The sequence below is a fragment of the Sander lucioperca genome, chromosome 10 (assembly GCF_008315115.2).
Source record: "Sander lucioperca isolate FBNREF2018 chromosome 10, SLUC_FBN_1.2, whole genome shotgun sequence".
NCBI classification, from domain to species: domain Eukaryota; kingdom Metazoa; phylum Chordata; class Actinopteri; order Perciformes; family Percidae; genus Sander; species Sander lucioperca.
In genome coordinates, this window is record NC_050182.1 from 35,426,300 (window position 1) to 35,442,131 (window position 15,832).

The 15,832-nt window shown below is 41.6% G+C and overlaps 1 protein-coding gene across 2 annotated transcripts; it reads left to right on the forward strand.

Annotated features, from left to right (window-relative positions):
* Positions 1-553: 553 nt before the first annotated feature.
* On the forward strand, positions 554-11,225 carry LOC116035297 (zinc fingers and homeoboxes protein 1). Of its 2 annotated transcripts, none has more exons than XM_031278307.2 (8): positions 554-1,038; positions 3,106-3,401; positions 3,529-3,992; positions 4,939-5,142; positions 5,400-5,615; positions 6,657-6,821; positions 7,072-8,283; positions 9,423-11,225. In XM_031278307.2, the coding sequence occupies exons 2-8, from the start codon at positions 3,215-3,217 to the stop codon at positions 9,714-9,716; spliced, it is 2,742 nt and encodes a 913-aa protein (XP_031134167.1). In that variant the 5' UTR covers positions 554-1,038; positions 3,106-3,214; the 3' UTR covers positions 9,717-11,225. The 2 variants fall into 2 exon arrangements, with proteins under 2 accessions (XP_031134167.1, XP_031134166.1); XM_031278306.2 differs by having other exon boundaries at positions 554-1,034.
* The last annotated feature ends 4,607 nt before the right edge of the window (positions 11,226-15,832 follow it).

Consider the following 15,832-nt stretch of genomic DNA (forward strand, 5'->3'; position numbering starts at 1 on the left):
GTTATCTTCTGATATTTGTTCATCCCTGTGCTGGTAGTAGTTTTTTAACCAATGTTAGCAGGATGATACAAATAGATTTTACTGTGGAATTATCTACATACAAACTCTGCTAGCTAACGTTACAATATAATTTTACTTTCGCACAGGTATTACTATAATAAGGCGTTTGCAAAGCAGTGTCATAAACAAGATGTAAAAGCGCCTTACAGTGTAGCCAAGTTAAAAATACATTGGAAGTAGTCGAAATAATCAACAGAAACTTCTAAACCGCAACACAAGACAAGATCAACATTGCAATTTTAGTGTTGTCCTCAAGTAGCTTCCCACACTGCCCTGACAGGTCATGTAAGGACATGTTCTGTTGGCAGACAGCCGGGTAGGCAAGCGAATTAGTTTACGGTCCGCATTAAACATCCTTCAATACCACATTTTTTTTCTGGTCAGCGCATAGCTCAATCCATCTCGTAAAAAGTATATTGTAATCGTAGAATTGTTTATTTTTGCTAAATTCCCGAAATTTTTAGAGCGCCAAGAGTCGCCGACGAATGACGTCAGGACGTATTACATTGAATGATGACGCCGTTTGATCATTAAAAAAAATCTGCCGTTAAAAAATATCAGAGAATTAGGTCAGCAAACTAACTCAGTACCAGCGGCCACGCTATGAGTGTAACTACCGTGTTTTTGAATATATAACCTTCGCAAAGACGCGACCTGGGCATAAAATAGACAACGTTAGGAGAGAGATGTCCGGTGTTTCCAGCATCTGCAGACAGGAGCCGTAGACCGGTCCGTCTGTCTGCTTGCCTCCCTCCGCTGGGCTTTGGAGACCCGCAAACCTAAAAAACGTTAACACTGGCTATTGTAGTCCCGGCCAGGCTGGGGCTGAATGGTTAGCCGGGGAAGGAGAGACGTCGACACACACCACCAGACAGAACCCGAAGGCTGCCCTGCCGAGACCCAGGAAATTACTCCTCGCCTCGTCTCGACAGCCTGGTAGCAACACAGTGCACATTTCAGTAACGATAGTTCCAGTAAGTTTACCGCCAGACATGATCAATAATAATGACTGCCCCGGCTAACACCGGCTAGGTGGCCCACCTCATATACATACTAAATGCTGTAGAGCTAAGTTAGATGTCCTTTTATGTTAATGTATTGCTTTAACGTTACTTTAATTATCTCGAATTAGCTAACTCACACCTCCAAATTGTATTGATGCGCTAACTGTTAATGCAAATTATCTCATGATGGCAGTGTAGCATAGCATAACGTTACTGTATTAACGCGTGCTATCCAGTTAACTGACTTTACCAGCAATAAGTCATGAACCCCAGACATATTGAAGTGGACTTTACAATTACAAATTTAAAATAAAATATTTGCACTAACCAGGTAATGTGTGCCAAATGTGTAGTTAAGATGATCTAGCTGAGTAATATCCTTAAATTTATTCGGATATCATTTGGGCCCTGCTACTGTTGAAATACCAATAAACTGACTTAATGTACCCTGATACACTCCAATATATTGTAAATGAATAGGAATTAGCTTACACATAAATTAATTAAGGTTTGGGTGACAATTCAGTACTATAGTTAATGTCTTTCATGTGGAATAATACTGTTAGGATTTTACAAAACTCAGTTGTCTGAATTAATGACTTCAACTATAGGGATGCAACCAATGATTATTAGTATCTAGTGCATACAATGTAAGGATAAAGCCCAACAGAGCCCAATGATCTTCCTATTGCTGGTTGTATCTGACCAACAATTCAAAGATATTTACTTGTATTCAAATGTCATGCATGCATTCAATAAGATGAAACCAGCAAATGTTTAGTCTTTTTATTTGCTTTATTTTCTACGGATTTTGATTAATCAGTCACATAACGTAGAAACACAGTTCAATGCTTTGCCCATTAATGTAAAATGTCTTGCAGGTATTTGCATGTATTAGTGTTGTTGATGATAAAGGCAAATCTCATATAAAACTGCACATTTTTAAATCTGTTTACAGGCCCACGTGAGTCATGCTGTTAGTCATCATGCTGAATGAAGTGCAACATCATATTTCCTCCCCCTGAGCACTTCATGCCACCCAGTGTCAGTGTTCACTTGTGTGTTTGGCTACATAAATACCAAGCTTTCAATTCAAAGCACTATTTGTCCCAATGGGGCAATTTGAAGTGCGTAGTGAGTGAGTAGTACAGTACACACATTTATACAACATATGAAAAAAATAAATAAACTTATGTTAGCAAGATAAACTGTATGACAGTTAGTGTAAAGTAGGGCTGAATGATTTTGGGGGAGAAATCTAATTGCGATTTTCCTACCAGATATTAGGATTATGATTCGATTTGCGTTTTTTTAGCTACATATTGCACCTTCTATGATCATGTTAAATAAAGTAATAAAAAATAAATGAAAGATCCACTGAAAATAGGACATTTCTGTAAACAATCTGTGATATGTGACTTTATTCCAGCATTTATCTTGTGAGAAAACAGTAAATCTAATAATGAAAAGAGGAATAAAAAAATGTTAAATCAAATGTTACACCAAACCTTCAACTAAACATTTCACATTCGATTAATCATGGTCTTCATGATTAGCTAATCGCATTCTATTGATTTGAAAACGAGTAATCGTTCAGCCCTAGTGTAAAGTATCATGTTTTTAGTGGATACAAGAAACAATTTGTTGGATGTGCAGTCTTATTGAATTCCAGAAATAATTGAATAGATATCCATATATATTGTTGTCCTACTATATCATGATTATAAGTAGGGTTGAAACTAACTACTGATACATCTTTTGGTTATTGTTATGATCATTGCATTGTCATAAAGCACAAGAGCTTAAAATTGCTTCTTGTCTAAGTAAGTCCTAAATCCTAAAGGTAATCCATTTCTATTGATAGGAAGCAGAAAAGCCAAACCACTCCTATGAAGCTGCATTTTATATGACTTAAAACACTTCAAGAACCGAGGAAAGCTAATCGTCGAAATAAGTATTTAGGAATAAAACAAATCCCTTGTTTAAGAATTAAACAATCCGTTGTATGACGTTTGCATATTTGTTATGTTTCTTCCACCAGAAAAACAATTGAAGGACTTGGGCATGTGAACCCAAACATCTAAGACATGTGAGCCTCGACCTTTCTGTCCCAGATCTTCTTTACCCTGAGTAGAAGTTGAAGTTTGACAATGTCGAGCCGCCGGAAATCGACCACACCTTGCATGGTGCTGCCCACTGATGTGGTGGAGCAGGAAGAGGTGGAGGAGAAAACCGAGTGGACAAAGGAGGAGGAAGAGGAGGAGGAAGGGAAGAAGAAAGAGGGAGCAGAGGAGCTGGGTCAGGCAGTAGTGGTTGTCCCCACCCCTCCAGATACCGGTAAGATTTCTTTGGGCCCATTCTCCCAAGTGTACACAACAATGGCACTTTTTTAGCCTGAAATATGTACAAACTGTCAATGAATGTATTATTATTATTATTATTATTATTATTATTATCATCATAGATGAGCCCAATCTCTCTACTGTAGAAGACAGCGAAGTCGTCGCTCCCTCACTAAAGCTCAGTGCTGCAAACCCTCCTGAGGATCCAAGCAGCGACCAGCCGCCCCCGGAACAACAGTGTGATACACCCGAGGAGGGAGAAGCAGACCCAGCCACGGTTGCTGCCATTTCCCTCAGCAAGACCCCCATCATGAGGATGAAGACCAAATCTGAACCCAAGAGGATCGCCGTGTCCCTGAAATCAACAGACAAAGCGGTTGAGGGTTTTGGAAAGGGTGGTGAGGGAGAGGTGGGAGGAGATCAGGAGCCCATTGAAGCTCCTCTCGGGCCTATGACGCCTGTGGAGATGCTGCTGCACGACTCCATGAAGCTCGGGGGTGGGGGCTTGCTGGTCAGCCCATATTCAGAGCAGCAGAGAAAATCTGCAACTTTAAACCCCACAGTTTTGCCTGCTGGCCTGGCACAGGTAGAAAGTCTTGATTATTAATGATTAAGTAGACTCATTGCAGCAGCATGGGTGTAAGAATACTTTTATTATATACAGTACATTTACCCCTATCTGTGAAAAATGAATCAGTGTTTCCCACAGATTCGAAAGCAATTATTTATTATACGTTTATTTGATTCACAGCTGCTATATAGTGTTGTGCAAACTTGCGACTATTTAAAGCAGGCATAATCGCTTGTTTGCTAAGAGTCGGGTCGGTGATTGTGTAAAGGTGTTCATGAGATAGATACCAACCTTTAGTGAACTTGTGAATTTCGCCAGCCGTCTTCTCTCCTTTATGGAGACAGACGCTGTGTGCATGGTGGGCTCGATGGTGTTTTAAGCCTCCAGGCAGTTAACCCTCACCTTAACACTAACATGACTTCTTTGACAAAACCAGCTGTGTGTGTGTGTGTGTGTGTGTGTGTGTGTGTGTGTGTGTGTGTGTGTGTGTGTGTGTGTGTGTGTGTGAGCAAGACACAAGTGACAGAGAGACGGAGGAGAGCAGGGAAAGGAAATGCAGAAGAACGTGTTTTAAATAGCGTTTAAAAAAAAAAAATGTAATAACGAAACGCAATGTGCGGCGGCTGGTGTTGATAGTGGGGCGCACCGCCACACATTAGTCTATGTGTGGGAAACACTGTGAATGCATATTTTCAGACTCAACAGCATTTCTGCTCACCTAAAAACGGCTGGGAGTCTTTAGATAATGGGTGGCCTTAATGTTAAATATCCCCAACAGAAGGGTTGGATGTCAACTTCCCAGAACAGCAGACGTGCAGCTGATAGATATTCAGTGTCTTGTTCAGAGACACTTTGGCAGGACAGCAGCCAAAAAGTCCTCGAGCAGTGTCCCACATTTCCCAATATGTAGCATTATCCGTCTAGACCTTTTTTCATTTCTCCCTGTCTTCCTTTATTTCAGGTGCTTTCTGCTTTCCAGGCCCAGCAGAGTGCAGCAGCAGCTCAGCATCAGCTGCTGATTCCCCTCAGCAGCATCCCATCCTACAGTGCAGCCATGGACACCAACCCCCTGCTGGGCAGCACATACAAGAAGTTTCCTTACCCCTCCATGGCCGAGATCAACAGCCTGGCAGCACATACACAGTTCACAGAGGAGCAGATCAAGGTAGAGCAAAGTTGGCTGCTTTCAGTAGTACCTCTGCTGACAAAGGATCTTGTGTTCACCCCTGTGTCTGTTATAAGATAAATGTACATAAAAAAAACTTCAAATAGAAGCTCCTTACTCTGCATATTACTATGTATATGTATTAAGTAAACATCCACCTCAATCTTGATTTAGAATTTAAGTCTGAAGTATACTAAATATGGCCTTTTTGCTTATTTTGTAAATGATGGAGTCAAATGTACTTGATCTCCACCCAGGTGTGGTTCTCAGCCCAGCGGCTGAAACACGGTGTGAGCTGGACTCCAGAGGAAGTGGAGGAGGCCAGGAGGAAACAGTTTAATGGCACGGTGCACACCGTGCCTCAGACCATCACTGTCATACCTGCTCACCAGCTCTCAGCAGCTGCCAACGGCCTGCAGTCCATTCTTCAGACCTGCCAGATAGTGGGCCAGCCCGGCCTGGTTTTCACACAGGTAGGTAAGGAAAGAAAACACGCCATATCTAACAGAGCTTGGCTTTGAACTGCCTTGCCTGGAACCCAGTCACCTTAAGACATATGACTCTGATATGCTTTGTTTAGATATAAATCGACCTGGGTCGTCTGCTTTGGTTTAGCTGGTCTCGTTTGACATCACTCAACAAAAGTCAACCTGGCGTGGCTTCAGTTTAATTTAACTTTTAAACAATTTTGTTGTTGCATCTTTGGATTGGACATGACTTGCTGTATGTCTGTCACCCTGCCTCAACTATTTACATTGAATCAGTTTAAATAGGCAGTCATGCCTTAAGAGTGAAGCCATAATAGATCACAATTAACAATGTCAAAGCCTGTGTGTTCCATGAGCTGTGAAATTAATAATAATAATAATAATAGTAATACATTTTATTTATAACGCACTTTACATTTTAAACATATCTCAAAGTGCTACAGGGTAAAAGCAACATTTTCTTTGCTTTAATTATGTTTTTATTAGGGCTGCACAATTAAAGGTGCTCTAAGCGATGTTGGGTGACATCACTTCTTGTTGACGTTCAAAGTATTGTCAAACAAAACGGAGGCTAGCTCGCCCCTCCCTCCTCCCCATCCCGTCCCCTCCCTCCCGCGCACTAACCCCCCAACCCCCACCCCAAAATTTTTTTTTTACAGTGTGTTCAGGGGACAGGCAGCTCGCGGATAGTGATGTTGTAAAAAATTTTGTAGCCTAAAAAAACATGTGACATCGCTTAGAGCACCTTTAATCGTGATTTTATCGAAATCGCAATGATTTTATGATTTAATGTAGGTCACAAAATGCTTACCATATTCCATGTTAGCAGATAGGTCTACAGTAGCATTGTGGGATGTCTCTCTAATTTACTTTTAATGATCTTGCAGTTGGAGTGGCCAAAAGAAACAACATACTGTATATAGTTAGCTCAGACTCACTCAGGGCTCTTTACATACAGTAAACTAAAGTGTTAGATAATGGCTCATCCTCCCATTCTGTGTGTCATTATTTTCTCTCTCTGTGTAGGTTGGCCCAGGAGGGCACCTTCCAGTGACCAGTCCCATCACTCTGACAGTGGCAGGGCTGCCCAGCCAGTCCCAGAGCTCCAGCAGAGTTTCCTGCCAGCCCACCCCAACAAACAGTGAGCTGAAACGGGCTACTACTGTCCAGCCTCCCTCTCTTTCTCCACAGGTAGGGACAACACTTTTTTGCTCTTGTGCTCTCAATTGTGTTACCCAAGCTTTTGGGTTTTTTGAGCTCAATCAGTGCACAACATTACAACATGGTGTCTCTATCAGTAGTATGTAATGTGTGCCTGAACTCAAAAAAGTTGCATGCATCTCATCTGTAGCCATTTTTATCCAGGTATTTGTTATGTCTGTATGCAAAATGGCAGTGTAAACACGTATTTAATATACAAATCTCCCCTTCCCTTTCTAAGGAAAACTCCGCCCTCAGTGCTGACACATTCAGTTTGCGGCCGAAAAAGTCCAAAGAGCAGCTGGCAGAGCTGAAAGCCAGCTACCTGAAAAACCACTTTGTCACTGATACCGAAATTTCCCGGCTGATGAAGCTCACCAACCTCACAAAGGGAGAGATCAAGAAATGGTTCAGTGACACCAGGTACAACCAGCGCAACTCCAAGAACAGCAATGTCATAGTTTTCCCTGACGGGGGGGGCAGAGGAAGTGGCAACTGTGGTAGCAGTGCTGGCACCACCATTATTATTGACTCAAGCGATGAGACCCCCACATCTCCCCATCCTCCACGCACTCCTCCTGTGAAGGAGAAGGAGACACGGCCCAAAACATGGAATCCGTTCCCAGATTTCACCCTGCAGAAGTTTAAGGAGAAGACTCCGGAGCAGCTGGTGGTGCTGGAGGAAAGTTTCAAGAAGAGCGGCACCCCATCAGATGAAGAACTGAGCCGTCTGAGAACAGAGACTAAACTGACACGGAGGGAGATTGATGCCTGGTTCACTGAGAGACGTAAGATGCCGTCTGTCAGTACTTGCTCCCCGGGTTCTTCAGAGGGAGGAAAGATGGAGGTAGATGGAGGAAAAGCAGGAGAAGGAGCCACTTCTTCTTCTCCTTCTGCCTCCTTGTCTCGTAAAGGTAGTCAAACTCCTCCTGGCGGTCGCAGCAACAAAGACGTGAAAGATAAGAGTAAAAAGACTCCGGAGCAGCTCCATATTTTAAAAAGTGCCTTCGTGCGGACCCAGTGGCCCACACCAGAGGAGTACGCCCAGCTGGCAGAACAGAGCGGCCTCCCTCGGTCCTACATCGTCAGCTGGTTCGGGGACTCTCGGTACTCGTGGAAGAACAGTAACCTGAAATGGTTCTTCCAGTACCAAAGTGGCAATGTCGAAGGGCCAAGCGGCGGAGGAAGCAATAAAATGGGAAGCAGCAGCAGCAGCAGCAGCAGCAACAGCAGTCGAAAAAGACGAAGCCGAAATCGTGGTTGGGGGCGGTCCCGAACCAGAAAGCAGCCAAGAAGATCTGCCTCCTGCAGTGCAGATGTGGATAGATCTCCCCCGTCAAAGAAATTCAAGAGTGGGAGGGAGATTCTGAGGGAGTACTACATGAAACACCGCTTTCTCAATGAGCAAGACCTGGATGAGCTTGTCACCAAGACCAACATGAGCTACGAACAGGTAAGGACATGGGATACGACTTAGGTTTGTGTCATTGTTTCCTGTCATTGTATCCCTCCATATGTTCTTTTTTCTTTACATTTGTAAAAAATTATCAGAATTGGCCCTAGAAATCTATCGTTAAAATTAGGGATGCACAATATACCGTTTTATTTTTTTTAATCACCATCGCGACATCGCGAAAGACACTCAGTGATTTTTTTTTGTGTTAGGTGAAAGAAAATATCAGGAGAAAACTGCACTTTAAAAAAAAATACAAGCAATTTGTTGTGTTTTAGCAGAATACTGAAAGCAGCAGAAATGCAGAACTGAGTACATTTAAGTATCTGTTTATTTGTTGCAAGTAATATCGTTATCGCGATATTCAACAACGTTATCGCATATTTTCCTCATATCGTGCAGACCTAGTACTGTCCCCTTCTTAAATAAACTGAATTAAATTGAAGTTGTAGAATGCTAACTCATCTTCATGTCATTAAAACTTACCAGTTAACAGTCACTAAAAGGTTCTTGCACTCCAGAAAGTCTTATGGATCAAAGCCTTTGGATCAAGATCAAAACTGTGAAAGAACTCACTTTGTTGATGTTGTAGTCCTCAGTCCTTCATGAGGTAAAATGAAGTTTGAATTCCTAGAAACATCACACCACAGACGTGAGCTTGGTGCCCTGAATGGTAGCTACAGCCCTGCGTTCATCCCACAGTTAACTAGGGTTGGGCATCGTTTGAATTTTAACGATTCTGATTCCAATTCCGATTCTTCCTTTCGATTCCGGTTCTTATCGATTCTCGATTCCGATTCTTTGAGGGGTGGAGATGAAACGGGTCACATGCCTATTTTCACAAATAAGAGGAAAGTTTTATTTTGATTCAATGGTGGTTTGCAGTTTTACCGGGCTTTTTCAATGTAAAATAAAGCCACACTAAAGCGCTGCTCGCTGTGCTCCAAGGCTGCAACACAACAAGAGCCTGGCCACTTCGGAAATTGGGAAGCGATGATCGGATTTGAAACCAAATCCTCTAAACGATTCCAATAAAGAAACGATTCTACTGGAATCGTAATTTTTGAAACGATTCCAAGTAGGAATCGGTTCTCGATGCCCAATCCTACAGTTAACGCGTTCCTCTCTTCCGTCAAAAGGTGAGGGAGTGGTTCGCCGAGGTCCAGCGGCGCTTGGAGACGGGGTCGGATCCCTTCCTGGAGGCGGCGGCAGGAAGGACAGGCGGCGACAAAGCAGGAGAGGTAGGAGAGACGCAGGGAGAGGCATCGACCGTCACCGCGAAGCAGCCCGGCACGGGGGTGGGAGACGAGGATGATGATGATGATGATGACGACGAAGGAGATGAGGACGACGACGCCGAGGACACAGACGACAGTGAGGTTTGGGAGCCGTCGCGTAGCGTCAGGAAATCCTTGTCAGTCTCTGAAGACTAATGATTGTGGAGAGCACGGTGAAACAACGGCGAATGTTACAAGAGAAATATAGTTTTATGATCAATGGAAGACAGTTAGCGAAACCAAGTCTTTTTGCCACTGATTAGCGAATGTACTCAACATTAATTCACTGTATTTTGAAACTATTTCTGACATCACGTCTACGTGAGACTAACAGATGGACTATTAGCTTTAGCTCACTCTCTCAATGCTTACCTTATTAACTGTAAGTCATGTGTAACAGTTTAGACAAGGGTCATGGTAAAGAAGGAGTTTTTAGCGAACTCTGGCACAGCAAACGTTGAACATCAAGCGCAATCTTCAAGCTGAAGAAGAAAACTGTTGAATTGAAATAGTTACCCCAAAAAGATTGTGTATCCAGACACATCCAATGGGTTTCAATTGATGCGTACTGTCTGTTGTAAACTAGAGATTCTAATGTCAACCATCCCCCCTTTGTGAAATTAGCAATACTTGTTTGCTCAAATGTAACCAGTAAGGAAGTTTTATGTGTGTGCTGCATATCCTTGAGAAGGAACCTGGAGCCCGTTCAATCTTCAATGTGATGAACGTTTCACCCCTGGTACCAAACTAACAGCGCACACAGAAAAAAAAAAAAAAAAAAAGTGTGTTTACAAAGGTGCTTAAAAACGTATCACAGCTAGATGTCACTGCTGAGCAATGTCCCCAATGAAACGAACATACATCTATTTGTGGAACTGGTTGAATTTTCCATGGTTACAGTACTTTTTTTTTTTTTTTAGAAGATCATCGAAAGGACCGGACAATCAGCAGATTATTTGAGCCAACATGGATTGATAATGACTCTGAAAGTTTTTATCACTTAGAGATAAACGCCTAGAACGATATGAGAAAGTACCTTACTGCCGAATGAATGCCAATGCCATGATGGTTTTAAACACAGGATGTCTACCCAAGTCTTCCCTTTACAGCAGCTTGTTGTTTCATTAGTATTATTAGTATTATAGGTTTTTAACTGAACACATACAGATCTGATGGAAAATGCCACAGTATGTGTTTAGTATGCACTGCTAATGTTAAATTCCTAAAATGTAAAATTTTAAACACAATTTTTTTTTAACTTTTGATAGAACACATCCTGTGCTATTGTGACCTTTTTAAAGGCGGATTCAGACAGTATGACACTGTTGTCCCAAAGTTGAATGTGTTGTCTCCTGAGTGGTGAGCTGTTTGAAGCCGATGCACCATTTGTGAACCAACTAACGGCCACTGTGAGGCAGACATCTAGGTCCACTGAAGTAATAATAGTAACGGAAATATTTCGCTGCAGTGTTTCATTAGAATTTACTTTTCTGATGGGTTGAAGGGATGGACTGAATTTTAAGATGGGGGAAGTTTTACCCAAAGCGTGTATATGCAAGCACAAGCTGCATCTCCAGTGAAAATGTAGTGTGGCGTTTTTCCACTACATGGTACCTGCTCCACTCAGCTCGACTCTACTCGCCTTTTTTGGTTTTCCATTATGAAAAAAAGTCCCTGGTAACTGCTAACAGGTACTTTTTTTAGTATCACCTCCGTCGAGGTTCCAAGCGAGGAGATGAGGAGATACCAAAAGGTGACGTGAAAACCTGCAGACTACTGATTGGTCGGAGAGAATCGTGACTAATAACTGCATCATCATTGCTAGCGACAGACGGGGGTGTCCTGAACAAACCCGGCATTTTTAAATAGTTTAGCCAGCGGTGTTTTTTTTTTTTGCTGCCTCCAGCTTCTTTTGAAACAAAATGTGTCTTCTGGCTGTGGCAACAGCCACATGCCGAGAATCAAAACACACCTTCGACGTTCTGTGTGTGTGTGTCACGTTAGGTCGCGGTAGTTTCCTGCGGCGTCGCTATGACGGCCAGCCACGCTCGCCTCACGCATGAGGCGGTACTAAATCTGCAATGGAAAAAGGAGGACGGGGCACCGCGGTCGAGCCGGGCTGAGTCGAGCAGGTACCATGTAGTGGAAAAACGCCATAAGTCCACCCACAAGTTATCACCCCCAAATCACCCCCGACACCTTGCCTTTGAGTTTGGGCTCATCCGCTCATGTCAAAAACAAAACCTGTGAATCAATCTGGGTCTTCTTGACCCATACTTAAAAAAAAAAAGACTGTTAAACAGTATTTCAAATAATAATTTGATATCAGTCTGCACTGAAGAGACAAACGTGAAGCACCTAAACTAAACTTTAAAAAAAAAATGCACTTTGTCCACTTGTATCGCTACATAGTGGACTAAATCCTGATTTGGCACCTTAATCTCTTATTATACCATGAAATGGCTCTGAGAGACCAAATCTGTTTTGTATGAATACAAACTGAACCAGTATTTTTGCCTTTTTTATCCTCTGTGTGTTTTCAGGAGGAGAAATCAATATATCCACTTTTTTAATAATGTGTCGTTTCATAGTTGGATGTTTATTGTAAGGCTCAAAAAGCTAGTAGAACAATCACCCAGCGCTTTCTTACGCTAAATTGCACAAGAGCCCCATTTTTAAGCTTTTCTCCTTTTTGAAAATGCATACATGTTATATTTGTTGTTATGTTTTGTACTGTTGCTTTAACCCACGGGAATTTTCTTCTATCTCTTCTTTCTCTGCTCCCACATTCCCCCCCCCCGTCTGACTCCTTACCCCTCTCCTCCAGTCAACTTTTGTAAAATGAATGCCTAGACTCATGATGTGCACTTCCCAAGACATGTTTCTGTAAATGTTAGCAGTGTCCTGTTGGTTCTGTCTCTTTCAATTGTCTACAACACAGACAGACCGAGAGACTGACAGACAGAGCTAAAGGGACACCTTCAAAAGACTGAAACTGTTCAAAATCGCTGTAATGCCTGAAGAAACAGCACAGCATTCCCTCAAAGTCTACCAAATAACGCTCCTCTTTCTCACTGTTCTCACGCTTTACCGCATTAAATTGACAGGACAGTGGACTGAAAACTGTCTCGACCACAATTCATCACAAAAAGGGGAGAGACTCTGATGAAGCTTTGCAGATAAACCTATGTGCCTACATGGCTCGTACGCTTGTTTGAACTGAATTTCACCAACTCTCGACAGAAGAGGATGACAGAGAATTTGTGAATGCTTTTCGAAATCACATACTGTTGGGTGATTTTTAAGGAAGGCCTGTTTAAACTAAGTTGTGATGCATGACCGAGCTCTGCTGATGCTAAAAGATGCCTAGAAACTCTGAAGTTTAGATTAGAAACTTCTGTTGTAAATCCTTAAATGGATCCCTTGGTGTTCCGAAGTATATTGTACTTTTTTAACCAAGCACTTGTCACACTGCATATTGGCACCTTTAGCTGTCCAAAAAGGATTTTAAACAATGTTGTCTGCTAGCCATAACCTAGCTACAGTAGCTGGTTTATAGCAACCGAAGGACAAGTACTTGGCCATGAAAAATACAACATTCAAAATGTTACGGTATACCTTTTGTCTAATACTGCATGCAATAACCAAGACGAACAACTGCTCATTTTGTACATACAATATTTTGGGTTGGTGTACTTGGCACAGTAAAAGCCTAATCTGGGACTCTTTGTATAGCTTTAATACTAGTTACTTTTCATTCATGGACCTTTTTTCTCTAAAAAAAAGAAAAAAAGATGGACATATTTTAGTCATTTGCTCTGAACTACGTTATCACCACAACAATTACGGTTATGGTACGGCAGCCATTTTGTGCCCTATTGGTGAATCTTGGTTCTTTGAGTGCTAATTTGAGCACACGCTACAAACTGGCTGTCCGCAACTAGCTTGTTTTAGTCCACAGATTAGGCTTCATCCTGCCCCCGGGCATCCAGCCCAGTCTTTTACAGCATGCTCTGTCTTTACTATAGTCAGTCTGTTTTGAATGGTTTTATATGTTTCTATCTATGAAAACTGTGTCTTTACAACTCTTTCCAGACATCAGTGGATTGCTTGTTAATGAGACAGAATCATACGATATGTACAATAGAGTAGTGTTTTTGAAATAGAATCAGTTTTAATGATCAGCCAGTGTTGCCCAAGTGGCTTTTTTGGTACTTTGGTTTCAAAGAATATAGAATCAGAACTCAATAGAAAAGACATGCGCTCAGTTGAACAAATTGGTAAAACTAATGTCCTGGTAGCACTGGGATTTTTTAAATTTATTTTTGCTTGCTAATCATGCTTTCAAATTTATAATCTAGAACCATGCTGTTTTTATAAAGATGCATTCAATGTAACAGAAAACTAATTTCAAATCAACCAAGTTGCTTAAAGGGGCACTCCACGGATTTTACACATGAAGTTTACTTGTCATGAGAAGTATTACTCAGCCTATATGAAAAACACAGTTGAATAATGTATTCTGTGGCTCTGGAGGGAGCTTTCATAGTGATGTCATTAGGGTAATCTCAGATTTGAAAAACAAATTATAACCTGCACTATAAATTGTAGATGTAGGCGGTAAAAAGTGGGTTTTTAGAAGGTAAGGAGAATCTAATGAAAGACACGATCTGTTGCATTATAGGAAATGTAGGATCTTGTGTTTTTGGAACTTTACCCATTATAGAGACTAAAAATCTAGATAATTCAGCCTCTGCTGCACACATTTTGAACACTTGAATACTTTATCTGTCTCTTGTGTGAGTCCCCCAAAGGCAGTACTTAAGCTGGGGTACCCCTTTAATGACGTCATGTCCATTAGACAACCGGTAGAAACAGAAGCAGCCTGGCTCTGCTGCAATATAACTGTCTAATAAACCGGCTATTTTAAATAATAAACCTTCTAATTTAAATATGAATCATGTATCTAAATAGTTTCCCCAGGTCGCTGAGGTGGCGTGTCTGCTCCATGAGTTGTGATTTTACATCCAACTGTCATCATGTATCCCAGTTAACCTTGTGCAGTAGAGCTAATCACATTGTGATCGGAGTATTTTACCTGATGTCCTATTGTGCATATGTCATATCTGTATCCTTCGCTAATACTCCTGCTACAGTCCTTATTTGTTTTCTGTATTTAGACAGATAGTTGGTTGAATGTTTCTTACAGCAATCAGAGATTCAAATGTTTTCACTATACAGCAGCCAGCTTTTTTTATTGGCAAAAAAACAAAACCTTGTCAGAATTGTAATTTACTGTATGTATAAATGTTTTTTTTTAAAACTCCATTACAGTGGTTTTTCTGCTCTAATTTGTATCTGTTGACAGTTTTTACCCCAAGTTATTGTTTCTAAAGAGTGTGCTTTGCTTTTTAACATTTTTCTCTTTGTTCCTGCTTCAACACAACTCGTATTACCTGACCTGTTTTACCGAATGATGATAGTGATCTCTCAGCTCCTGTATTAAGTTACAGTTGGTTCCGTAGACACAGATACTGTAGGAAGAATACAATGATTTAACTGTATACTCTCATTAAAGGTTTCATTTTGGGGAGGCAGTAGCTCAGTCTGTAGGGAGTTGGGTTGGGAGCCGGAGGGTAGCTGGTTCAAGTCCCCACACGAACCAAAGTAAGGTGGTGGACTGGTAGCTGGAGAGGTGCCGGTTCACCTCCTGGGCACTACCTAGGTGCTCTTGAGCAAGGCACCGAACCCCCCCAACTGCTCGGGGCGCCTGTCCATTGACAGCTGCAGCAGCCCCCTCACTCTGACATCTCTCCATTGGTGCATGTATAGGTACTGAGAGTATGTGTGTATTTCAGGCCTGTGGATTCTAACAGAGTGAAAACATTGTATTGCAGGATTAATAAAGTATAAATTATTATTATTATTTTAAAGACGACAAGTATTTACTTGTTTTAAAATGTCACTCCTGACTTTAAGTGACATTTGGTCCCCTAGAAACAAGCTGGGATCTCAGTCTTGAACTTGAGATTGAACTGATATGCCTTACCCAAGACTTACCCAGAACACCTTATTGACGACAAGAAGGGATTCTGGGAATTAAACTGGCTTACTAGAGTTGAATTTTTTGCAGGTAATGTAGGCAAAGATGTTGTTGTCGATGATGACCAAAAACTAAAACTAAACAGGACAAATTGGTGTTATTCTGTGTCCACGGAACTGACATTTCCATCTTAGTTATTTCTACACTCTGCCTGTACATCTGAAATGTG

Excerpts from the sequence above, each read along its gene's own strand:
- LOC116035297 (XM_031278307.2), top strand. The coding sequence starts at position 3,215 with ATGTCGAGCCGCCGGAAATCGACCACACCTTGCATGGTGCTGCCCACT. Across the intron at positions 3,402-3,528 it reads CCCCACCCCTCCAGATACCG|ATGAGCCCAATCTCTCTACT; the intron begins GTAAGATTTCTT and ends TTATCATCATAG. Across the intron at positions 5,143-5,399 it reads TCACAGAGGAGCAGATCAAG|GTGTGGTTCTCAGCCCAGCG; the intron begins GTAGAGCAAAGT and ends ATCTCCACCCAG.